The 27,006-nt window shown below is 43.9% G+C and overlaps 1 protein-coding gene across 1 annotated transcript; it reads left to right on the top strand.

Moving 5' to 3' along the window:
* Positions 1–1,779: 1,779 nt before the first annotated feature.
* On the top strand, positions 1,780–17,203 carry LOC122558822 (urocortin-3-like). Its single transcript, XM_043707623.1, has 2 exons — positions 1,780–1,955; positions 16,612–17,203. Exon 2 carries the CDS (start codon positions 16,628–16,630, stop codon positions 17,138–17,140), a length of 513 nt encoding a protein of 170 aa, XP_043563558.1. The 5' UTR covers positions 1,780–1,955; positions 16,612–16,627; the 3' UTR covers positions 17,141–17,203.
* Positions 17,204–27,006: the final 9,803 nt, after the last annotated feature.

Below are 27,006 nucleotides of genomic sequence, written 5' to 3'. Positions count from 1 at the left end.
GGTGAGCCTAGTGGAGCACTTTGTTAAGGCGGGCTGTGTATCTTTGTTAATGCAGGCTGTGTATCCTTTGACTGCATGTCCACAAACCAAAATGATCCAAAACCCAAAATTTGTGTTCAAGTACGTCCTCACGGGCAGCTCAGTGGCTCAGTGGTTAGCACTGCTGCCTCACAGCGCCAGGGACCCGGGTTCAATTCCCACCTCGGGCAACTTTCTGTGTGGAGTTTGCACATTCTACCTGTGTCTGCGTGGGTTTCCTCCGGGTGCTCTGGTTTCCTCCCATAGTCCAAAGATGTGCAGATTAGGTGAATTGGCTATGCTAAATTGCCCGTAGTGTTAGGTGCATTAGTCAGTGGTGAATGTAGGGGAATGGGTCTGGGTGGGTTGCTCTTCGGAGGGTCGGTGTGGACTTGTTGGGCTATAGGGCCTGTTTCCGCATTGTAGGGAATCTAATCTAATCTAATTGCACGTCAATTTGATAATTGTTTGGCACAGCATAAGTTATTAACCCCTAGACATAGGGAATATCAATAAATACTGTGGTTAGCACTGCTGCCTCAAAGCGGCAGGGACCTAGGTTCGATTCCAGCCTCGGGCAATTGTCTGTGTGGAGTTTGCACATTCTCCCTGTGTCTACATGGGTTTCCTCTGGTTGTTCTGGTTTCGTCCCACAGTCCAAAGATGTACAGGTTAGGGCGAATTGGCCATGCTAAGTTGCCCATTGTGTTCAGGGATGTGTAGATACGGGGTAAATGTAGAGGAATGGGGAATGGGGAATGGGGAATGGGGAATGGGTTTGGGTTGGGATACTTTTCGGAAGGTTGGTGTGAACTTGTAGGGTTGAAGGGCCTGTTTCCACACTGTAGGGATTCTCTAAAATAATTCTATAAAAGCCATTACTATCAAGACAATTTTACAATCCCAGATCATAGAATCCCTACAAAGTGGGAGCAGGCCATTGAGTGCACACCAACCCTGCGTCGAGCATCCACCCAGACCCACCCCTTACACTATAGTATTGCATTTTCCATGGCTAATCCACCCAGCCTGTATGCCCCTGGACACTATGGGCAATTTCCCATGGCCAATCCACCCTAATCAATTCACCCCACGGGGAGAATGTGCAAACTCCACACAGTCATTTGAGTCTGGAATCAAACCTGGGTCCCTGCACTGTGGGGCAGCAGTGCCATCTATACAATGGGATGTAATAAGATATTGTAATTAAATTCAAATTCCACCAGGTGCCTCTGGGAATTTCAAACCCATGTCCCTACAGCATTAATCTGGACATCTGCAGTCCATTGGCACTAGAGGCTAGGATTTTAATTGAACATTTGAAAACTGAGATTGATGGGTTTACGTTAGGCTGAGTTTTTATGGAAATAAATATGTTAACTGCAGCTGAAATAAAGATAAGCTTAAAGCAAGAGTAATATTGGACTCCAAAGGTTTCTTTCTCCACAGGTGCTGTAATTCTGCTTTAAAAACTTTCTGTTTTGTTCTATCCCCAATCTCCAGCAACCACAGCACCTTACTTTTATGCAATTGCGTGGTAATGTCTTTTCCAATTGTGGCCGGTCCTCTGGGGAAATGGACGATGGGAGACAGAGGATGTTATTTGGCTGGCAAACAGCGTGACAATCAGAATAGAAGGATCTAAATTGGTCTGTTAGAAAACTGCAATGCATCTTTATCTCATACTTTTAACGATTGTGTGTGTTTGTGTGTGCTAGTTAACCACATTCCTACGTAAGAGGAAAATAGTTACATGACGAGCGCTTGTGTTAGACCCCAAGAGAGGACAAAGAGAGAGAGAGAGATGAGATCTGGAAGCTGGAATCTGAAAATATAAATCAAGCAGGTTCATTGAGGCGGAGAGACGCTGGTTACATCTGATCTGTCCGAGAAAGCTAACACGCACAGGAATTTTCTCAACAAGCAACCAACCACTGGTAAGGGTTATCTGATTTTTTTTGCGAGAAAAAAAAGAAACATAAACTATTTTTCAAAGTTACTCTAAGGAGCCACAGAGTAGCTGATCAATTTCAGCCTCAGTTTATGCGAGTGGTCTCTAAGAAACTAATTGTTTTTAATGCTTTTGTTTCTGTAGAGTCACTCTTAGTGAAGTTTGTAAATACATGCTATTTGTGTATTGTGAAAAATAAATGTCAGGTTTTATTCAGTTGATTATTTTTAATTGCGTTGGTGTTGGATACAGTGTATGGGAATGAGAATTTAGAAACACTTTTATGCCTTGGAGAGTGGATATCTTTTTCCATTTAATACTGGAAGTGAATCTTGCTACAAGCAGAACTGTGGTAATGGCCAAATGGAAGTATTCCATTGAAGGGGAACGTGCAGAGTGCAGATCTCAAACTGCACTAACTCTGTTTTTGTTTTAATCACTCCTCGGATGTGGGCAGGTCCAGTATTTACTCCCCGTCCCTAGTTTCCCCTTGAGAAGGTGGGGATGAGCTGCCTTCTTGATCCGCTGAAGTCTACCTGCTGTGGGTTGACACACACACTTTGTAGCAGAAGAAAATGCTCCCCCCCCCCCCCCCAACCCACACTAAGAAATCACAAGCCCAGTCGGGTGCCAATTTACAACAACAAGTTGCACTTACGTAGCACCCCATCGCAAGTAGTTCAGCAGCAGTGCTAACAGACAAGGTTTGACATAGAGCCTGAGGGAGGGAGTTCTGGGTACAGGTCCCCATCAGAAGATGATTATATAGCTGTGTGCAAGGAGGAGTGAGGTAGAGATGCTGAGGGAGGATGGTGCGAGATGGGGGAGGCAGGGGGCACCAATAGTGGAACAGTTGAAGTCAGGAATACACAAGGGACCAGGATCAGGGGAGTGCAGAGACCACGGAGGGCTAACAGAACAGCAGGGAAGTCTAAGTCTCATTGTGAAACATATACTTACAAACGCATCCCTGTAGAATTGACCTTAAATTGCTGTAATTAATTGTGGAAACACGCCGTCCAAAATCCCAATCAAACATTTGAAATCGAAGCGCTGTGTTACAGTGAGTATGTACATAGGACAATGGTACAGCATTATAAAGCACTTTGTTTAAGTATAGAAGATTCTGAGGGGGATTGGTGAGATGGATACTGAAAGGAAACAGTCTTATTGGGAAGTCTAGATCTGGGGTACAATTTCAAAATCCAAATTCTTCCGTTTAATACAGAAATGAAGAGGAGTTCCTTCTGAGTGGACTTGGAATTATTTTTCACATAAACCAGTAGAGAATGAGTAAGTGAATACAGGAGTCGCACGGTGCCTCAGTGGTTATCACTGCTGCCTCACAGCACCGGGTTTCATTCCACCCTTGAGTAAACTGCCTGTGTGGAGTTTTCATGCTCTCCCCCGTGTCTGCATGGGTTTCCTCCCACAGTCTAAAGATGTGCAGGCTAAGTGGATTAACCATGGGAAATGCAGGGATTGGGTGGGATGCTTTTTGGAGGGTTGGCACGGGCCGAGTGGCTTGCTTCCACACTGTAGGGATTTTATGAATACTTCCAAGGCTGAGTTAGGTAGATTTTTGATTGTCAAGGGAGCAAGGGTTAAAGGGCAGAGGCAAGAGTGTGGAAGTAAGGCCATATCAGACGTGACAGAGCAGGCTTGATGGCCAGAATGGCCAGCGTTTGATTCGGTTTCTTTGGCATTCTTCAGCCTGGAGACAGTGCAAACAGTCCAGTGATGAAGAGGGTGAGATGGAGGGGCTAGGCATCAGACACCCAAGCTATCAGTAAGAGTGTAAGGACGTCAGGAATGCAGCGGTGGGTTAAAACAGCCAGTCTAATGAAAGGTTCTGAGGCCACAGGTAAACCCAAGCCAAGTAAATAATCCGCTTCAACTGTAAGTGTTAAACACGGGTTGTGGACATGAACTCAGGAGGTGAATTAACCACAGACATTCAGTAAGTATGGCAGGGGAGATAAAGGAATATATGGTGTGGACGACCCAGCAAGATAGTGTCTGCATAACCAAGAGAACAGTGAATCACTTTTTGTTGCTGAAACCAGGAAGAAGGGGTAGAGGGTAAGCCACAATGATATTTATGTGTGGGCCAGGCTCGGGCAACCTCTGATTTTACTGCACTCTGAACAGCATTGACAGACACAATTCCGTCGAGATTAGAGTGGTGCTGGACAAGCACAGCAGGTCAGGCAGCATCCGGGAAGCAGGAGAATCAAGGTTACAGGCATAAGCCCTTCATTAGGAATTCCTGACCTGCTGTGCTTTTCCAGTACCATACTCTCGATTCACTCCATATCCCCTCATATCCTTAGCCAATGAAAATCTATTGATTTTCCTCTTGAAAACATTCACAGTCTTTTTTGGGGGGTTGGGCAGGGGGAGTGAATTCCAGATTTCCTTTGCTTTGTCTGAAATGTGCTTCCCGATTCCTGTCCAAAATGGCATAGTCCTAACTTTCAATCTTTATCCCCTTATTTTTGATCTTCTTATGAAGGGAAATAGTTTCGGTTTATCTATTCTACTGAATGTTTTAAAGATTTTAAATACTTTGAGAATAGAGAGCCCTTCTATCTGTTATACTTGGGGGCATTTTCTTCATTACTTAACCCTTTCATACCCTGTACTTTTGCTAATGGCATAGTGGTGATGTCACTGGGCTCATAATCTAGAGGCTCGGTCTGATGATTTTCAGATATAGGTTCAAATCCCACCACAGCAGTTGATAGAATTTGGCTTCCATCAACAGAACATTGAAAGCTAGTTATCATTGATGGTAGCCATGAAACCACCAATTGTTGTTGTAAAACCTGATTTGCTAAAGAGGTAAGGAAGCAAGTGACTCCAGACTCACAGTAATGTGGTTGACTTTTAGATGACCTAACATGCCACTAATTCAAGGCCAATTAGGGGTGGGCGAGAGATTGGTGGTGGTGGATGGGTTTACATTTGTGAGACATTGACTTAACACTGGGCTGGAAGGGAGCTGTTCTAGTGGGATAAGTTTCATTGGAACCTTGCTGGGAATAAAATCGCTGCAGAGGGGAGATAAACCAATAGAGGGCTTGAGAGAGAGGAATAATAAGCTTACAGAGCAAGCCGATATGGCAGTAATATAGGGCATTTATTTGAATAATGATATTCAGTGTATACAAACAGATTCCACAAACATAGAAAAACAAAAGCCAATCAGGACAAAGAACGAAAAATGGTCAAAAAAAAGGCGAAATTAATAGCTCTTTAATTGAATGCACAGAGTATTCAGAACAAAATGAGTTCAGTTAATGGATGTAATCTCACAGCCATTGCAGAGACAAGACTGCACTGAGGTCAAAGCTAGGAACTAAATATTCAGGGATCTTTGACTTTCAGAAAGGACAGGCAGAGAGTAAAGGGTGGTGGACCAGCAGTGTTATGGGATAGAATAAGTACAATAGTGAAATAACTGCACAGAGGCTGGGATCCCATCACCAAGTCACCCTTTATTTACTTGTGCACAGTACACTGGCCCGGGATCAGTCCCCTGAACTGAGGAGATTCTAAATCCTCTGGTTGTATAACCCTTTATTTACTAGGGCACAGTACACTGGCTGTGGACAGCCAGTTTAGAGTCAGTCCCCTGAACTGAGGAGATTCTGAATCCCCTGGTTGTATTTTCTTTTCTTCTTTTTCCTAAACCCCCGCACTACTGCCTAACAGCGGTAGTACTTAATTTCCCCAGCACCCATGATGTGTGCGTGCAGGTGTAGGGCACAGTGAAGACTAACAGATGTATAAGTCTTTATTCATTTACCACCACCAGGAAGAAAGGAAACACACTAGTGGCCAGTGACAAGCAGAACCCTTCTCAATGAAGGGCAATGCTGCGTGATCATAAAGGTGAAGGAGAGGACGGGGACTAAATCAAAATACAATCAGAGGGGAAAATAAAACACTCCACACCTCGTGGTGCCCACCTCTCCCCTGAGTATATTGGTCAGCCAGGGATCTCTGATTGGCCCCAGTTTAACAACCCCAATAAAGGATCTTATAGTCGGAAAATAAAACACTCCACACCTCGTGGTGCCCACCTCTCCCCTGGTTATAGTTATTTTTCACAAATGCGGAGATTCTAATCTCCTGGTTATATATTTTCTCTCCTTCACCCCCGCACTACCACAGTCAGGTGGTAGTGCTTATATTTTCCCCAGCACCTATGGTGTGTGTGTGTGTAGGTGTGAGACACAGTAAAAGACACAAGGTTTACAAATCTTTATTCAATTTCCACCACAGGAAGAAAGGAAACACCCAAGTGGCCAGTGACAAAGGGTGAAGGGGAAATCAGGGACTAAATCAAAATACAATTGGAGGGGAAAATGAAACACTCCACACCTCGTGGTGCCCACCTCTCCCCTGGGTATATTGGTCAGCCAGGGATCTCTGATTGGCCCCAGTTTAACAACCCCAATAAAGGATCTTATAGTCAATGGTTCCAATCATTACAAATAGCAAGAAGTGATCTTAAATCAGAAGATGTAGAATTCATAAGGCTATGATAAGAAATGAGAAGAGAAAGAAAACACTGGCAGGAATAGTGTACATTGGCCGTCCAACAATAGCTGTACAGCAGGACAGAGAATAAATAAAGAGATAATTAGGGCATTAATAATGGATGACTTTAATCTTCATATAGATTGGGGTAGTCACATTGGTAGAGGAAGCCATGAGGAAGCATTCACAGACTTAAACAATGACTAATGAACTTAAAGGATCCATTAGATACCACCTGCAAAACTAATGCTATTTACAAGATACCATGCAAGAACTGTGGAAAAAAACACTACGTCGGACAAACTAGCAGGAAATTGCCAACAGGATACATGAACACCAACTGGCCGCCAAAGGACACAACCCACTCTCACTAATTTCTATACATACAGACAAAGAAGAACACCACTTTGACTGGGACAACACACATATCCGAGGAGCGGTGAAACAAAGACATGTTTGAGAATTCTTACAGGCATGGCATTCTAACCAGAACTCCATCAATAAACACATCGATTTAGATCCTAACTACCTTCCCTTGAAAAACAAAACCAGAAATCACCCACCTTAAGAAACTTGAAAAACAAAACCAGAAATCACCCACCTTAAGAAACTAAGATCTATAAATAGAGAGGTGGTACATACCACCAGCACTTCACCAGAGACTCTCACTGATGATATTATCCAGTCATGGTGACAAAATGTCTGAATACAAGCTTTCAAGCTCAGCGAGCTAACTTATAGATTTATCAACAACCTGAGCTACAAATCTTCTCAAAAATCGTTAATTCACAGAGTGTATTCAGGACAGCTTCCTAGAAAAATATGTTGTGAATCCAGCCAGGCTATTATGGATCTGGTGGTGCATAATGAGGCAGGTTTAATAACCAATGTCAGGGAAAAACATCCCCCTGGAAATAGTGACCATAACACAGTAGACTTGAGCATTCAGTATGAGAGGGGGTTACCTGGTTTGAAACCAACTGTGCTGAACTTAAAATGAGAATAATTACAAAGAAATTAGTTCAGAGCTGGCTGGAGTAGACGAGGAAAGGGGTTTAACGGCAAAGATGGTTAAGGAACAATGGAAGACATTTAGGAAAATAGCTTATGGTTCACAATAAAGATATATTTCAGTTAAAAAGAAGGATTTTGAGAAGGGTATAAGCCAACTGTGGTTAACCAGGTAAGTCAAGGATGGAATCAAATTAAAGTTTAAAACATATGATGTGACGAAGATTAGTGATAAGCCAGAGGATTTAGGAAAGTTTTAAAACAAAAAGCAATCAAGAAAAATGTAAAGAGGGAGGGAGAAGATAAACTTTGAGAGCAAACTTGCAATTAATATCAAGATGGATGGTAAGAGCTTCTTTAAATATATAAGAAGGAAGAGAGAGAGGCCAAAGTTAATGTGGGCTCTTAGAGAATGAGAAACGGGAAATGGTAGAGGGATTAATGAATACTCTACAGTAGAAGACACTAATAGAATTCCAAAATTATGCAAATAAATATAATAACTATTACTAGAGCAAAGGTGGACTAATGGAATGCATCCTAGGATATTTCAGGAAGTAGCTATAGAGATAATGGATGCACCGGTAGTAATCTTGCAAGAATTCTCAGAATCTGGAAAAGTCCTTGAGGATTAAACATTAAAATGTAACACTTTTTTTTATTTAAACAAGAAAGGAGACAAAAACTAGTAACTATAGGCCATTTAGACTAAGGCCTGTCATTGAACATAGAAAACAGAACATAGAAAGGTACAGCACAGAACAGAACAGGCCCTACGGTCCACGATGTTGTGCCAAGGATTATTCCTAATCTAAACTAAAATAACCTAACCTACGCACCCTGCAACTCACTGCTATCCATGTGCATGTCCAGCAGTCGTTTAAATGTTCCTAATGACTCTGCTTCCACCACCACCGCTGGCAACACATTCCATGTATTCACAACTCTCTGTGTAAAGAATCTACCTCTGATGTCCCCTTTATACCTTCCTCCTAATATCTTAAAACTAGACCCCTTGTGCCAGTCAATCCTGCCCTGGAGGAAAGTCTCTAGCTATTGACTCTATCCATGCCTCTCATTACCTTGTATACCTCGATCAGGTCACCTCTCTTCCTCCTTCTCTCCAGCGAGAAACCTCTGTGTTTAGTTAACTTCTCTTCATAAGACAAGCCCTCCAGTCCAGGCAGCATCCTGGTAAACCTTCTCTGCACCCTCTCCAAAGCCTCTGTATCTTTCCTATAGTAGGGCGACCAGAACTGGACACAATATTCCAAGTGTGGTCTCATCCAAGGACTTGTAAAGCTGCAGTAAAACCTCGTGGCTCCTAAACACGACCCCCTGTTAATGAAAGCCAAAACACCATATGCTTTCTTAACAACCCTATCCACTTGGGTGGCAACTTTGAGGGATCTATGCACTTGAACACCAATATCCCTCTGTTCCTCCACACTGCCAAGAATCCTGTCTTTAATCCTGTATTCAGTATTCAAGTTCAACCTTCTAAAATGCATCACTTAGCCTTTATCCAGGTTGAACTCCATCTGTCATTTCTCAGCCCAGCTCTGCATCCCGTCTATGTCGCACTGCAGCCTACAATAGTCCTCGATACTATCATTGGCACCACCAACCTTTATGTCATCAGCAAATTTACTAATCCACCCCTCAACCTCCTCATCCAAATCATTTATAAAAACTACAAAGAGAAGAAGCCCAAGAACAAAGCCCTGTGGAACACCACTCATCAATCACCTCCAGGCAGAATACTTTCCATCTACAACCACTCTCTGCCTTCTGTCAGCCAATCAATTCTGAATCCAGACAGACAAATCTCCCTGTATTCCATACCTCCTGACTTTATGAATGAGCCTACCATGGGGAACCTTATTAAATGCCTTGCTGAAATCCATATACACCACATCCACTGCTCAACCTTCATTGACCTGTCTCATCACCTCCTCAAAGAACTTCCTATCCCTCAGAATTCTTTCCAAGACCTTGATGACCACAGACGTAAGACTGACTGATTTGTAAATGCCAAGGATTTCCCTATTCCCCTTCTTGAAAAGAGGAACAACATTTGCCTTCCTCCAATCCTCCAGTACAATTCCTGTGGAGAGTGAGGAAGCAAAGATCTTCACCAGCGGCTTAGCAACCTCCTTTCTCGCTTCCCAGAGCAGCCTAGGATAAATCTGGTCTGGCCCTGGGGACTTATCAATCTTAATGTTTGCTAAAATTTCCAGCACATCAATTTCATCAATCTTGATCTGTTCAAGCCTATTTCCCAGCTCCTCAAAGTTCTCATTCACAATAAGGTCCCTTTCCTTAGTGAAAAGTGAAACAAAAAACTCATTTAGGACTTCCCCAATCTGCTCAGACTCCACGCTCAAGTTCCCTACGCTATCTCTGACTGGCCTTACCTTTTCCCTGATGATTCTCTTATTCCACATGTATGAGTAAAATGCCTTTGGGTTCTCCCTAATCCTTCCTGCCAAGCCTTTTTTGTGCCCCCTTCTCCCTAATCCTTCCTGCCAAGCCTTTTTTGTGCCCCCTCCTGGCTCTCCTCAATCTATTTCTGAGCTCCTTTCTTATAAGCCTGTAATCCTATAAAGCTGTGCTAGATCCTTGCTTCCTCCACTTTACATAAGCTGCCTTCTTCCTTTTGACGATATTGGGAAAATGTCAGAGCTTATTATAGAATCACTGCATTGCAGATCAAGGCCATTTGGCCCATCTGCATTCGCCCTCTGAAGGGCATCCCACTCTATCCCTGTAACCCTGCATTTCCATTGGACAATCCACGTGGCCTGCACATCTCTGGACACAATGTGGCTATTTAGCATGGCCAACCCACCCAACCAGCACGTCTTTGGACTGTGGGAGGAAACCCGAACACCTGGAGGAAACCCACACAGATACGGGGAGAAGGTGCAAACTCCACACTGACAATCTCCCAAGGCTGGAATCAAACGCAAGTCCTTGGTGCTGTGAGGCAGGAGTGCTAACCACTGAGCCACCAACGTGTTATAAAGGATAAAGTTAAAAATCACATGACACCAGGTGAGAGCCCAACAGGTTTATTTGGAAGTACAAGCTTTCAGAGCCCTGCTACTTTGTTAGGTAGCTAGTGGAGTAGGATCATAGGACACAGAAATTACAACAGAAGATCAAAGTGTCATACACTGATTGAACAAACCATCAGTGAATGACACTATGATCTTTTGCTATAAATTCTGTGTCCTATGATCCTGCTCCACTAGCTGCCTGATGAAGGAGCAGGACTCTGAAAGCTAGTGCTTCCAAATAAACCTGTTGGACTATAACCGGGTGTTGTGTGACTTTTAACTTTGTTCACCCCAGTCTAACACGGGCACCTCCACAGCATGATTATAAAGTATGTAATAGTAGAGTATAAATACATATGCTCCACACTGGCATGGTGGCTCAGTGGTTAGCACTGCTGCCTCACAGCACCAAGGACCCAGGTTTGATTCTAGCCTCAGGTGACTATGTGGAGTTCGCACGCTCCCCCCAGTGTCTGTGTGGGTTTCCTCCCACAATCCAAAGATGTGCAGTTTTGGTGAATTGGCCAAGCTAAATTGCCTGTAGTGTCCAGGGTTGTGTAGGCTAGGTGCATTAGTCAGTGGAAATGTAGGGTAATGGGTCTGGGTGGGATACTCTTCAGAGGGGTAGTGTGGACTTGTTGGGTTGAAGGGTCTGTTTCCACACTGTAGGAATTCTAACAGTATAATCAAGAGAGTCAGCTTGGCTTTACAAAGGGGAAGTAGTGAGGAGAAAGTGAGGTCTGCAGATGCTGGAGATCAGAGATGGAAATGTGTTGCTGGAAAAGCACAGCAGGTCAGGCAGCATCTAGGGAACAGGAGAATCGACGTTTCGGGCATTAGCCCTTCTTCAGGAATGTAGTGAAGTAGTGCCTTACAAATTTATTAGAATTCTTTTGAGGAATACAAGCAGGATAAATAAAGGGGAAGCGGTGGATGTAATGTATTTGAATTTCCAGAAGACGTTTGGTAAGGCAAGACATGTACGCTACTTCATAAGATGAGACCCCATGAAATTGAAGGCATCACATTAAGATGGGTAGAGGACTGGCTAACTAATAGAAATCAGATCATTGGGAAAATGGGGACATTTTCAGGATGGCAAGCTGCAGCTAATGGAGCGTCACAAGAATCAGTGCTGGAGAAATAATTATTCACAATATTATAGATTAATGATGTGGATGAAGAAAGTGAACACTATAGCCAAGTTTGCTGATGATGTGAAAGTGGGAGCGAAGGCAAGTGGTCAGGTTGACTCAGAGTCTGCACAGGGAAATGTGCAGATTAAGTAACTGCAGAAAGCTACACATAGAGGGATTTAGGAGTTCTCATACATAAACCACAAAATGCAAGGTCAACGGGTGATAGGGAAGGCAAATAGAATATTTAAAGGAATGGAGCATAAAAATAAAAGTAAAGAGGTCTTGCTAAAACTATACAAGGCACTGGTCAGACCATAACTGGAATCCTGTGAAAGGTTTGGGTCCTTTATCTGAGGAGAGACAGACTGTCATTGGAGGTAGTCCAGAGAAGGCTCATGAGACTGATCCCAGGTATGGAGTGACTGTCTTATGAGGAGAGATTGAGAAGGTTGGGCCACACATTGGAGTTTGAAAGATTGAGCGGCAACCTTATTGAAACATATAAGATTCTTAGGGGACCTGACAGGGTAGGCGCAGAAAGGTTGTTTTCCCCTTGAGGAAGAGTCTAGGACCAGAAGGTACAATCTTAGAGTAAGCGGTCGCATGTTTAAGACAAAAATGAGGAGGAATTTCTTCTCTGACGGCAGTGAATTTGTGGAATATTTTGCCACGGGGGCTGCAGAGACTGACCATTAAATGTTCTCAAGGCTGAGATTGACAGAGTTTTAATCAGTAAGGGAATCAAAGGTTATGGAGAAAGGCTGGAAAGTGAGTTTGAGGACTATCAGATTAACCATGATTACATTGAATAGCAGGACTTCTGGAATTTACATATTAATCAATCGAAACCTGCATCTCCATTCTAAGTGATTGAAGACTTTACAGCAATCTTGGTTTGTTCAATACATTGCACTTTGACCTTTTACTATAAATTCTTTGTCCTATAATCCTGCCCCATTACTTACCTGATGAAGGAGCAGTGCTCCAAAAGCTTGTACTTTCACATAAACCTGTTGGACGATAACCTGGTGTCGTGTGATTTTTAACATTGAATAGCAGAGTGGACTCAGTGGCCTCTTTCTATGCCTGGTGGTCTGCCAGAAACGCATTTGGAAAGTGGGGATAGAATTGGTCCTAGTCAGTATGGATTCACTAAAGGGACATCATGCTTGACAAATCTTCTGGAATCTTTTGAGCATGTGACCAGTAGAGCAGACAATGGTGAATCAATAGATCCTGTGTAGCTGGACTTTCAAAAGGCTTTTGACAAGGCTCCACACAAGAGATTAGTAAGGAATATTAAAGCTCATGATATCGGTGCTAATGTATTGATGTGGATAGAGAACTGGTTGGCAGACAGGAAGCAGAGAGTTGGAAATAAACGATCCTTTTCAGAATGCCAGGCAGTGACAAATGGGGTTCTGGATTAGAGTGGTGCTGGGAAAGCACAGCAGTTCAGGCAGCATCCGAGGAGCAGGAAAATCGACGTTTCGGGCAAAAGCCCTTCATCAGGAATTAATGAAGGGCTTTTGCCCGAAACGTCGATTTTCCTGCTCCTCGGATGCTGCCTGAACTGCTGTGCTTTTCCAGCACCACTCTAATCCAGAATCTGGTTTCTAGCATCTGCAGTCATTGTTTTTAACCTAGTGACAAATGGGATACTGCAGGGTTCAGTGCTGGGACCTCAGCTATTCACAATATACGTTAATGACTTGGATGAAGAAGTTGAATATCATATCTCCGAATTTGTAGATGACACTAAACTGGGCGGCATGTGAGGAGGATGCTAAGGAGCTGCAGGGTGACTTGGATAGATTGGCTGAGTGGGCAAATATTTGGCAAATGCAATATAATGTAGATAAATGTGAGGTTATCCACATTGGTCACAAAACCAGGAAGGCAGATTATTATCTGAATATTGGCAGTTCAGGAGAAGGTGAGTTGCAATAAGACCTGGGTGTCATTGTGGAACAGTCACTGAAGGTTGGCATGCAGGTGCAGCAAGCAGTGAGGAACGCTAATGGCATGCTGGCCTTCATAGAGAGAGGATTTGAGTATCGGAGTAGGGATGACTTGCTGCAGTTAAACAGGGTCGAGAGTGTGGTGCTGGAAAAGCACAGCAGGTCAGGCAGCATCCGAGGAGCAGGAGAATCGACCTTTCGGACATAAGCCCTACTCAGGAATGGGAGGATGAATTCCTGATGAAGGGCTTGTACCTGAAGCGTTGATTCTCCTGTTCCTCGGATGCTGCCTGACCTGCCCTTCCCAGCATCACACTCTCAACTCTGATCTCTAGCATCTGCAGTCCTCACTTTCTCTTTGCAGTTATACAGAGTCTTGGTGAGGCCACATCTTGAGTACTGTGTCCAGTTTTGGTCTCCTAGTCTGAGGAGGGACATTTGTGCTATTGAGGGAATCCAGTGAAGCTTCACCAGACAGATTCCCGGGATGGCAGGACTGACATATGAGGAAAGACTGCATCAACTGGGCTTGTACTCACTGGAATTTAGAAGAATAAGGGGAGATCTTATGGAAAAATATAAAATCCTGATGGGACTGGACAGGAGAGATGTGGAAAGAATGTTCCTGATGTTGGGGAAGTACAGAACTACGGGTCACAGTCTAAGAAAAAGGGGTAAGCCACTCAGGGCTGAGATGAGGAAGAATTTCTTCACTCAGAGAGTTGTGAACCTGTGGAATTCTCTCCCACAGGAAGCTGTAGGAGCCAGTTCGTTAGATATATTCAAGAGGGAGCTGGACATGGTCCTTGCAGCTAAAGGGGAGAGGGGGATGGGGAGAAGGTGGGAATGGGATACTGAGATTTCATGACCAGCCATGATCATATTGAATGGTGGGGCAGACTCAAAGGGCCGAATAGCCTACTCCTGCACCTACTTTCCATGTTTCTATGATTCAATGCCCACTTCCCATTAGAATAATATAAATAATTACTCTGGTGAATCTCTGGTGAGTCAGTATAACCTTCCTACAATGCGGTCTAAAACTGGAGGCAGTTACTCCAGACATAATCTGATGAAGGACTTATGCCTGAAATGTCGAGTCTCTTGCTCCTCTAATGCTGCCTGATCTCCTGTGCTTTTCCAGCACCACACTTTTTGACACTGATCACCGGCATCTGTTGTCCTCACTTTCTCTCATAATCTGACCAAGGCTCTTTACAACAGTTACAGGGGCTGCATGGTGTCCTCCTGGTGTCACCAGGCACTGAGGAACTAGAGGAGCACTCTTGGCCTACTCTCCCGTGATCTAGGGTTTTGATTCCATGAGAAAGTCATGATTGAATGTACAGAATTGCAATTCGCAATTTTTGCAAATCAAGATGCCTTTTCAAGTTAAAGGCAGGAGGTTTAGAGGGTATTTTAGGAAAGGTTTCTTAACCCCCAGAGAGCAGTGGGGGTCTGGAATTATTGTCTGGAATTATTGAGGTGGGTTATCTCACAAACTTTAAAAAGCACTTGGATGAGCATTTGAAGTTTCATAGAATTTGAGGAAATAGGCCGAGTGTTGGAAAATATAAGTCGAAATGTATTTATGATACTACAGAATCGATGGGCTGAGGGCCTCTTCTGTACTACATGATGTTAAGATTTTTGAACTGACTAAAAGATAGATGCATGAGAGAGAGAGAGAGGAAGTATCTCACTGACTATGGAGAACTTTGGTTCATTGTCAACCAATTTCTTTCTTCAACCTTACATAATTCATTTTTAATATATGAACATATCATGTGATATGATTTATATATCATCAGAAAGAAGCTGCATTTTTATATTATCCTTAAATGCCTTAGGTTATCCCAAAGTTCCTTGCACTCAATACTTTCGAAGTACACTCCCTTTTGTAATATAGGAAATATGGCAAGCTCTCACAAACAGCAATATGATAAATGACCAGTTAATGTTTTGCTTTGTGTTATTTGAGACATCCACATGAACAGGGAGGCGATGGCCTAGTGATATTATCACTACCTGGATTAACAGCCCACTGTTCTGGGAACCTGGGTTCTCCTCCTGCCACAGCAGATAATGGAATTTAAATTCAATTAAAAATCTGGGATTAAGAGTCTAATGGGGACCATGTATTGGTTGCTGGGAGAAAACCCAGCTGTTACACTTGTGCCCTTTAAGGAAGAAAATCTACTGTCCTTACCTGGTCTGGCCTACATGTGACTCCAGAACGACAGCAATATGGTTGACTCTTAACTGCCCCTGGGATGGGCAATAAATGTCACGCCTGTATCCAATGAATAAAAAAAAAACCCTCTAGGCAATAAATACTGGCTTAGCCCTCATCTTGTGAATAAATTTTTAAAATATGAACAAGGAGAGAAATCCCCATGTTCTTCTGCAAATAGTACTTGGGATCTTTTGTCATTCACCTTAGAGAGCTTGGTTTAATACCAGGTTTAGGACAGAGGGTACATTGGCGGGATCAATAACCAAGGCCTGGGAACACTGAGAGGCCATTGCACCCTAACTGGGGATATAGGATCACTGTGTTTGGGTCAGGGCAAGGTGGGCCCAAAAGATCAGAGTCAAGATCAGGACACACCATTTCTATCTCTAGGACTGGTTTAATAACTCCTCCAGTAAATACCATGTAGTATTTACATGTCATTGTCAATATTTACATATTATCCAGGCATCTCTTAAATTCCATGCATGACTGGAAACTTGCTCATATTACATGGATGGGGGAGGGGGGGGAATGGCATGAGCAAATTACTTATACGGTGAGCTAGTGCAAACACGATGGGCCAAATGGCCCCTTTCTGCAGTGGAACAATTTCAAATGTGTTTCCTTTCTGTAGCATTCAGGACCTTAATTGGTGCCAAATTCATGATGTTATCTTTCTCTTCAGATCAGACCAGACCAGGATGTTCAGTCAGAGCTTCATGATGCTCTCAATTCTCCTCGTCGTGTCCTTTGTGTCACTGAAAGGTCACGAGGTCAAGGGTGAAAGGTTTGTGGGCAGCTACAGCAATGAGGAAAGCACAGCCAAGATGGCGGAGGAGGAGGAGGAAATGAAAAGCCTGCTGGCCATACGAATCCTTGACCCGAGTCTCGGAAACCCCATGGCAGCTGAGGGGAGTGACCGGTATCCTGACCGCTCACAAGTCAAACGTGAAGACCCCGCATTGGTCCGCCCCCTTGATGCGGTGACCTATTGGCCCAGGAGGACATTCACCTTGCCATTCCAGTACACCTTCGACATGCAGAGGGGGAGGGAGATGTTGCTGTCCAGGAGGAATAGCAAGGGTACCAGGTTCTCCTTGTCCCTGGATGTGCCCACCAACATTCTCAGCATCCTCATTGACCTTGCCAAGGCAAAAGATATGAGGGCAAAAGCTGCTGCCAATGCTGCTCTGATGGCACGGATTGGAAAATGAGCAAAAGAAAAATTAACTTGTATCTAAAGTGTGGCTTTTTATTCATGTTCTGATTATTTATTGTGTAATAGACAAATTAAATCTATTCTTGAACCATTCCAGCACTTCTGGTGGATTTTTTCCTTTGCATTTTGCTCTGTTTATCAAACACAGGGCAAGATTTGTTAGCTTTAACGTCCTAAGATGCTTTCACATGAACTTTGTAAAACACAATTTGTTATTGATTCATCCAAGGGAATATCAGGACAGGTGACTTAAAGCTTATTCAAAGAGGTACCTTTTGAGGAATGTGTTTGGAGGAGGATGAGATATAATCACTGTACACTCAGCCCCCTGACGGAAGTGGGTACTGCAAATGCTGGGGATTAGAGTCAAGATTAGAGTGGTGCTGGAAAAACACAGCAGGTCTGGCAGCATCCAAGGGCTGATGAAGGGCTTTTGCCCAAATCGTCAATTTACCTGCTCCTCGCATGCTGCCTGACCTGCTGTGCTTTTCTAGCACCACTTGAATCTTGACTCAACCCCTTGAGTCTGCTACACCATTGAATAAGATGGTTGGCTGTGGTGGTTACAGAGCCTAGAGAGATCTATTGGTTAGGGAGAAGGGATAGAATTCTAAAGCTTAGGGCCCAAGCAATTGGAGATATGGATTGCTTGGGTGGGGTAAAGCTAATCATGAATACAGATCAAGACTAGATGTTGAAGCAGTACATGGGGATGACAGGGTTGGAGAGATTGCAGGGATAAGGCCATGAGGCATGGAAGGATTTGATGGGAATTTTAAAACTCCATTCACAAGCCATCCCCTTTCAAAGTTACTACTGTGCTCAGAGTAAGGAGATACACTCCTAAGGGAGTGTGGATCTGGGATTAGAACATTGCAACTACTGTTTTTTTTATTCATTCACAGGATGAGGGAGTCACTGGCTAGTTCTGCATTAATTGCCCATTCCTAATTGCCCAGAGGGGAGTTAAGAGTCAAGCACTTAGGTGTAGGTCACATGTAGGCCAGTCCAGGTAAGGATGGCCTTGGTGAGTAAGGGGTGAAAAGTTAACAAGGCTGGGCCAGAATATAGAGTCATCAGATCAGCCATGATCTTGTGGATTTATTTTAGCTGTGGATTAATTTATTTATTCACATATATTTAGAAAGATACAGTGAAAGGTATTTTGTTACCACAGTCTGACACCTCTTTGAATTACGAAAAGAATAAAAAGGAATTACATGGAGTTCATCTTCCGTAAGAGGGGTCTTCAAAAACAGCTCCAGGGCTTCTGCAAGATCTCTGTGGTATGTCCCAGGACTTAGAGGCCCTGCTCCAAGTACAGTAATGGAAACACTGCCAAAAGTCCATGCTTCAGGTACTGGCACCGCCACAGCCAGCCATCTTATTCAATGGTGTAGCAGACTCAAGAGGCTGAGTGGCCTCCTCCTGTTCCTGATTCACTTGTTTGTATGTTCTCTGTTTCTTTCAACCTTGACTTGTTCACTGGTGAATGATTAACTTTGCCCTCTAAACTTCACCCTAATTGGCAAGACTATGCGTAGCATTTTCTGGTGACAATCTCCCTGACATGGCAATTCCACATACACATTTTGACTAAAGATTTATCATGTTATTTCCCTTTTCAAATAATTTTGAATCATACATTACACAACTGTACCCAGTTCTGGTCACCCTGTTATAGGAAGGATGCTATTAAGCTGGAGAGGGTTCAGAAGAGATTTACCAGGATGTTGCCAGGACTGGAGGTTACAGGGGAAGACTGGATAGGCTGGGAGTTTTTTCACTGTCACGTAGGATGTTAAAGGGTGACCTCAGAGAGGTTTACAAAATCATGACGGGTAGAGATAAAGTTAATGGCAGGTGTCTTTTTCCCAGGGTGGGGGATTTAAAGACTAGGCGGCATATTTTTAATTTGAGAGGAGAAAGATTTATAAAAGACATGAGGGACAGTTATTTTTAACACAGAGAGTGGTTCATGTGTGGAATGAACTTTCAGAGGAAACGGTGGATACAGGTACAGTTACAGTATTTAAAAGACATTTAGATATGTACAAGAATAAGAAATGTTTGGAGGGATATGGACCAAGTGTAAGCAAATGGGCCTAGTTTAGTTTGAGATTATGGTTGGCATGGACTGGTTAGACTGAAGGGTCTGTTTTTGTGCTGTATGACTCTATCATAGAAGAAAACCTTTCGGTACTTTGAACAGGCTATCCAAATTTTCCTACTGTGCTGCTATTTCACCATAGCCCTGCAAATGTTTCCCTTTCAAATTTATGTGCATTATGATTGAAAATTATTATTAAATCTGCTTCCGCCATCTTCTTAGAGATGGCATTCCAGATCATCGTAACACATTGTGTAAAAGTAACTCATCTTATCTCCACTCCTACTGAATTAAGACATTAAATCTCCCATTGACCTTTTCTGCTGAGAGAACAAGCCCAACCTCCCTTATATTGCTGTGTAATTGATGTCCATTATGTTACTGTAAACCATTAAAGTCATCTCCATGGTACTGGCATCCTTCCTAAAGAGTGCTGCGCAGAATGGGGTGGCACGGTGATTAGCACAGCTGCCTCGCAGTGCCAGGAACCTGGGTTCAATTCCAGGCTGTGGCGACCTTATGTGTAGAGTTTGCACATACTCCCTGTGTCTGCGTAGGCTTTTTCCCACAGTCCACAGATGTGCAGGTTAGGGTGGGTTGGCCATGCTAAATTACCCATAGTGTCCAGGGGTGTGCAGACTAGGTGGATTAGCCATGGGAAATGCAAGGTTCCAGGGATAGGGTGGGTCAGGGTGGGATGGTCTTCAGAGTGTCAGTGTGGACTCAGTGGGCTGAATGGCCTCCTTCCAAATTGTTGGGATTCTGTGAATGGGACTCAATGCTCCAGCTGAGGCCTAAAGAGTAGTTTAGAAGGATTTCTCTTGCCATGGGACAAATTTTCTGATGTGTTTACACCTTTAAGTTGCTGTCACTTGTGTGACTGCATAGATTATTCTATCAAAGGGTTATCACGACTAATGGAATCCAGCCCTCATACCACATCTGCATAATCTCCAGTATATCCTACTGCAAGGTGGTCAGGAAACAGGAACAAAGGCCCCTGAGTAGATGAGCAATCAGGTCATTTGTAGGAACTGCTGCCTCAGGTGAGATTGGTTGGCACAGCACAGATTGGAAATGGAACCTGAAGCTTTCAAAGCCTGCATAGTCCAACAGTACACCAGCTATTTGCCAGCGAGCTATTGGGGAAGGCTGCCATATTTGCAATTCTGAACAGCTTGAGGGAGATCAATGGGATCTTCCCTTGATAGTCAATGACGTTGTCAAACTCTGACCAAAACCCTTAGGGTTACCCACCGGCCAGAACTTCAGTTGGATCAGTCATATAAACACACTGGCTTCAGAAACAGGAATTGTTTGTGAATACTTCAACTCCTGAATGTCCAAAGCCTGTTCATCATCTACAAGGCCCAAGTTAAGAGTGTGATGGAATAATCCCCACATGCCTGGAAGCGTTCAGCCCCAACACCACTCAAAAAACCTGACACCACCCAGGACAAAGTAATCTGTTTGATTAGTTGCCCATGAACCACCATCAATATTCCCTCCCCTCACCACCAGCACACACAGTGACAACAGTGTTGACCATCTACAACACACAGTGCAGTAACTCACCAAGGCTTCTGTAGGAACACATTTCAAACCTGCAACATCTATTGAACTAATGGGCAAGGGCAGCGGATGCATGGGAACACCAAGACTTGCACATTCCTCTGGAAAAGAGTCGACATTTTGGGTCGGGAGTCTTGCTCCTCGGATGCTGCCTGAACTGCTGTGCCCTTCCAGCTCCACTTCTAATCAACTCTGACTTCCAGCATCTGCCGTCCTTACTATCTCCATGTTCCCCTGCAAGCCATTCACCACCATTCTTTTGCTGTCACTAGGTCAAAATCCTGGGGCTTCCACCACAACATTTCTGATGAAGAGCTTATGCTTGAAACGTCGACTGTCCTGCTCCTTGGATGCTACCTGACCGGCTTTTCCAGCGCCACCCTTTTTGACTTCCACCACAACATGTCTTGACATCACACAACTCCAGGGAGGAGAAAGTGAGGACTGCAGATGCAGGAGATCAGAGTTGAGGGTCTGTTGCTGGGAAAGCGCAGCAGGTCAGGCAGCATCCGAGCAGCAAGAGAATCGACATTTTGAGCATAAACCCATCATCAGAAAGAGCTCTGATGAAGGGCTTATGCCCAAAATGTCAATTCTCCATCACACAACTGCAGTAGTTCAAGAAGAAGGCAGATCAAATCTTTCCCTAGAGTAATTAGGGATGGGCAATACTTTCCACACATCTCACAGACACTCACATCTCATAAATGCATAATTTAAAGGAAGACACTTTTCAAAGAAAATAGTAAATTGATTCCTGGATAGATCAGCAACAAACACAGAGAATGCTGGAGAAACTCAGTACATCTGGCAGTACATCTTTGGGGATTGTTTTGAGTTCTGTATGATTATTCTCCAGGCTGAGTTATTCTGGATTCATGACTTGGAGGTGCCGGTGTTGGACTGGGGTGTACAAAGTTAAAAATCACACAACACCAGGTTATAGCCCAACAGGCTTATTTGGATGCACTAGCTTTCGGAGCATCGCTCCTTCATCAGGTGGTTGTCACTTTATTCTGGATTCAAAACGTTAACTCTGTTTATCTTTCTCTCTCTCTACAGACGCTGCCTGACCTGCTGAGTTTCTCCACCATTCTCTGTGTTTGTTTCCAATTTCCAGCATGGGCAGTATCTTATTTTTAGTGGACAGTGTTTCCTGCTGTAGAATCATGGAGTCATACAGCACGGAAACAAACCCTTCAGTCCAAAAGTCCACGTTGATCATGTTTCCAAACTAAACTTGTCCCACCTGCCTGTGTTTGGCCCATATGCCTCCAAACCTTTCCTATTCACATACCTATCCAAATCTCTTTTAAATGCTCTAACTGTACCCACGTCCACCATTTCCTCCAATATTTCATTCCACACACGAACCACTCTCTATGTAAAAAAAGATGTCCGTCATGTCCTTTTTAAAATCTTTTTCCTTTAACCTTAAAAATATGCCACCTAATTTTGAACTCTGGCGCCTTAGGGAATATAATCTTGCTGTTCATATTATCAAGTTGGGTTGAATCTGCTTCCACCATTTTCAGTGTTTTCTCGCATCTGGGATTTTCCTGCAAGTACTGGGTTTGATTCCTGCTTTGTGCAACTGTCTGTGTGGAGTTGGCACATTCTCCCCGTATCTGCGTGGGTTTCCTCCGGGTGCTCCGGTTTCCTTCCACAGTCCAAAGATGTGCAGGTTAGGTGAATTGGCCATGTTAAATTGCCCATAGTATTAGATGCATTAGTCAGGGATAAATGTAGGTTGATGGGTTACTCTTCAGAGGGTCGGTGTGGACTGTTGGGCCGAAGGGCCTGTTTCCACACTGTTGGGAATCTAGTCAAACTGGAGGAACAGTGAGTCATAGCCCACCATGAGCTTTGCATCTCCCTGCCTCCCAAAATGTTTTCTTTCAACTACTTTTTGTTATTCCTCTCAACAATATCAAAGGCCACCTTAAAATCTAGCTTTTTGACGTGACTTTGACCAACCCACTGCTGCGGTATGGTGGCACAGTGGTTAGCACTGCTACCTCACCGTGCCAGGGACTCGGGTTCAATTCCCACCTCGGGCAACTGTCTGTGTGGAGTTTGCACAATCTCCCCGTGTCTGCATGGGTTTCCTCTGGGTGCTCCAGTTCCTCCCACAGTTCAAAAGATGGGTAGGTCAGGTGAATTGGTCATGCTAAATTGTCCGTAGTGTTAGGTGCATTAGTCAGGGGTAAATGTAGGGGAATGGGTCTGGGTGGGTTGCTCTTCAAAGGATCGGTGTGGACTTATTGGGCCGAAGGGTCAGTTTCCACTCTGTAGGGAATCTAATCAAAAGTAGATCCGACCAGAAAGAAATAGAGAATAAAATATCTCCATAGAGTCATACAGCATAGAAACAGACCCTTTGGCCCATCATGGCTATACAGACCAATATACAACTAATCCCAGTTACCAGCACTTGGCCCATTGCATTTTGAATGCTTATCCAGATGCTTCTTAAATATTACAAGAGTACCTGCCTCCATCACCCACTCAGGCAGTGAGTTTCATATTTCTACCACCCTCTTGGAGAAAAAAGACTAGTTTCCTCCACATGCAGCTGCAAGGCACTGTAATCTTTTGCTCTAAGTTCTGTGTCTTATGATCCTGCTTCACAACCACCTGATGATGGAGCAGTGCTTCGAAGGCTAGTGCCTCCAAATAAACCTGTTGGACCATATCCTGGTGTTGTGTGATTTTTAATTTTGTTCAACACCGGCACCTCCAAATCGGGATTACTGTGAACAGTTCTGGTGTCCATCAGGGAGCTCTTAAATGATTCAGATTTCCTTTGATTACCCATTCAAAGCCATTGTTAAACATAGTTAAAAGTTACACAACACCAGGTTATAGTCCAACAGGTTTAATTGGAAGCACTAGCTTTCGGAGCGACGCTCCTTCATCAGGTGATTGGCAATCACCTGATGAAGGAGCGTCGCTCCGAAAGCTAGTGTGCTTCCAATTAAACCTGTTGGACTATAACCTGGTGTTGTGTGATTTTTAACATTGTACACCCCAGTCCAACACCGGCATCTCCGAATCATTGTTAAACATGTACATGTTCTTTTTTAAAGGTAATGTGAATCACATTGGTGTGTGGGGGAGGGGGAGAGTGTTTTCCTGTTTCGGCAAATCTGAGTTTCCCAATGTCAGCACTTGGTGATGATAACGTGCTCCCCTGGTTGGATATCTCCCCCCCCCCCACCGATCGTTCTGTATATGGAAGGGGACAAGCTTGGGCAGAGTGCTGATGACAACCCGGGATCAAAGCCTCCCAAGAGTTCAGGAAAAGGATGAGAAGATAAGATCATAAGAAGAGGAGCAATAGTGGGCCATTCAGCCCATCGCATCTGCTGTTCCCTTCAATGAGATCATGGCTGACCTGATAATCCTCAGCTCCATTTTCCTGCCTTCCCCCACCCCTCCCAACGTTACTCTCAATTCCCTTACTTATTAAAAATCCTTCTATTTCAGCCTTAATGACCCAGTCTCAACAGTAAAGAATTCCTCACATCCACTCCTCTCTGAAGGAGGATATTCCTCCCATCTCTGGTCCGGCACAGCATCGGGGGTGCCGAAGGGTCTGTACTGTGCTATACTGTTTAATGTTCTATGTTCTGGCTTAAGTGGTTGATCCCTTATTTTGAGATTATGTCCCATGGGTACAGGCCCAACCTACTGATCCTCTCCTCATAAGAACTGTCCCTCTGTACATGAGATCAATGTAGTGAACCTTCTCTGGACTGCCTCCAGTGCCAGCATATCATTCCTTAGATAAGGAGTCCAAAATTGTTCACAGTATTCCAGCTGTGATCTCACTAACGCCTTGCATAGTTTCAGCAAAACCTCCCTATTTTTATAGAGAAAGTGAGGTCTGCAGATGCTGGAGATCAGAGATGGAAATGTGTTGCTGGAAAAGCGCAGCAGGTCAGGCAGCATCTAGGGAACAGGAGAATCGACGTTTCGGGCATTAGCCCTTCTTCAGGGCCTGCTGCGCTTTTCCAGCAACACATTTCCATCTCCCTATTTTTATACTCCATTTCCCTTTGAAATGAAGGGCAACATTCCATTTGTCTTGCTTATTATCTGCTGAATTTACAGTCACAGAGTCATAGGGTTATACAGCACGGAAACAGACCCTTTGTCCATCCCGAACAGATATCCTAGGCCCTTTTGCCAGCATTTTGCCCATACCCCTCTAAACCCTTGCTATTCAAAAACCCAGCAAGATGCCTTTTAAAAGTTGTAATTGTACCATCCGCCACCACTTCCTCTGGCAGCTCCTTCCATACACCATCTGCATGAAAAAGTTGCCCATTAGTGTCCCTTTTAAATCTTTCCCCTCTCATTTTAAACCTATGTCCTCTACTTTTGGACTCTTTTACCCCAGGAAGAAGACCTTGGCTATGCACCCTATCCAAGCCCCTAATGAATTTATAAACCTCTGTAATTTTACCCCTCAGCCTCCAACGCTCAAGGGTAAAAGACCCAGCATGTTCAGCCTTTCCCTATAGCTCAGCAACATCCTTGCAAATCTTTTCTGAACCCTTTCAAGTTTAACAACATCTTTCTCATAGCAGGGAGATTAGAACTGATAGCAGCATTTCAAAAGTGGCCTAACCAATGTCCTATACAGTCACACCATGACCTCCCAACTCTTGTACTCAATTCACTGACCAATGATGGCAAGTGTGTCAAAATCTTCTTTACTACTCTGTCTACTTGCGACTCCACTGTCAAGGAATTATGCACCTGCACCAGTAGGTCCCTTTGTTTGGCGACACTCCCTATGGCCCTACTTTTAATTGTATAATTCCTGCCCCTGTTTGTTTAACCAAAATGCAACACCAGGCATTTATCCAAATTAAACTCCATCTGCCCCTCCTCAGCCCATTGACCCAATTGATCAAGATCTCTTTGTAAGCCTGGATAACCTTCTTCACTGTCCGCTATACCACCAATTTCGGTGTCATCCTAAACTTACTAATTATGCTTTCTACATTCTGATCTAAATTATTTATATAACTAAATAGGATGGCACTGTGGTTAGCACTGCTGCCTCACGGCACCAGGGACCTGGGTTCAATTCCAGCCTTGGGCGACTGTCTGTGTGGAGTTTCCACATTCTCCCCGTGTCTGCGTGGGTTTCCTCCCACAGTCCAAAGATGTGCAGGTCGGGTGAATTGGCCATGCTAAATTGCCCCATAGTGTTAGGTGCATTAGTCAGAGGGAAATGGATCTGGGTGGGTTACTCTTCAGAGGGTCGGTGTGGACTTGTTGGGCTGAAGGGGATGTTTCCACACTGTAGGGAACCGAATCTAATCACATAAATGATAAACGAAAGTGGATCCATCACGCAACACTGCTGGTCACAGGTCTCCAGTTCAAAAAAAATAGCCCTCCACCACCATTGTCTTCTGTTGTTAAGCCAATTTTGTATCCAATTGGCAAGCTCACCCTGAATCCCATGTGATCTAACTTTACTAACGAGTCTACCATGTGGAACGCTGTTCAAAGGCTTTACTAAAGTCCAAGTAAACAACGTCTACAACTCTGCCCTCATCAATCTTCTTGGCTACTTCCTCAAAAAACTCAATCAAGTTTGTGAGACACGATTTCCCTTGAACAAAACCATGCTGGCTATCCCTAACCATTCCTTGCACCTCACAATGCACACAAATCCTATCTTTCAGAATCACCTCGAACAACTTATCCACCACCCACAGATTTATAATTTCCAGGCTTCTCCTTACTTCCCTTCTCTGCCACCCACCAGTCCTCCTCCACCTCAGCCGCAGTTATAGATGATACAAATATTTCTGCAAGGGACCTGACAATTTCATCCATAGCTCCCAACAACATCCTGGGGTACACTGGATCAGGTCCCAGAGATTTATCCACCTTTATATTTTTTAAACTTCCTCTGACGGAGTCATAGAGTCATACAGCACGGAAACAGACCCTTCGGTCCAACCAGTCCATGACAAACATAATCCCAAACTAATCTAGTCCCACCTTCCTGCTCCTGGCCCATATTCTACCAAACCTTTCCTACTCATGTACTTATCCAAATGTCTTTTAAAAGTTGTAACTCTGCCCACATCCACCACGTCCTCGGGAGGTTCATTCTACATGCCAGCCACCCTTTGTGTAAACAATTTGCC

The sequence above is a fragment of the Chiloscyllium plagiosum genome, chromosome 18 (assembly GCF_004010195.1).
Source record: "Chiloscyllium plagiosum isolate BGI_BamShark_2017 chromosome 18, ASM401019v2, whole genome shotgun sequence".
Taxonomy (NCBI): Eukaryota; Metazoa; Chordata; class Chondrichthyes; order Orectolobiformes; family Hemiscylliidae; genus Chiloscyllium; species Chiloscyllium plagiosum.
The sequence above is the reverse complement of the archived record's forward strand: the minus strand, read 5'-3'. Positions and strand labels throughout refer to the sequence as shown.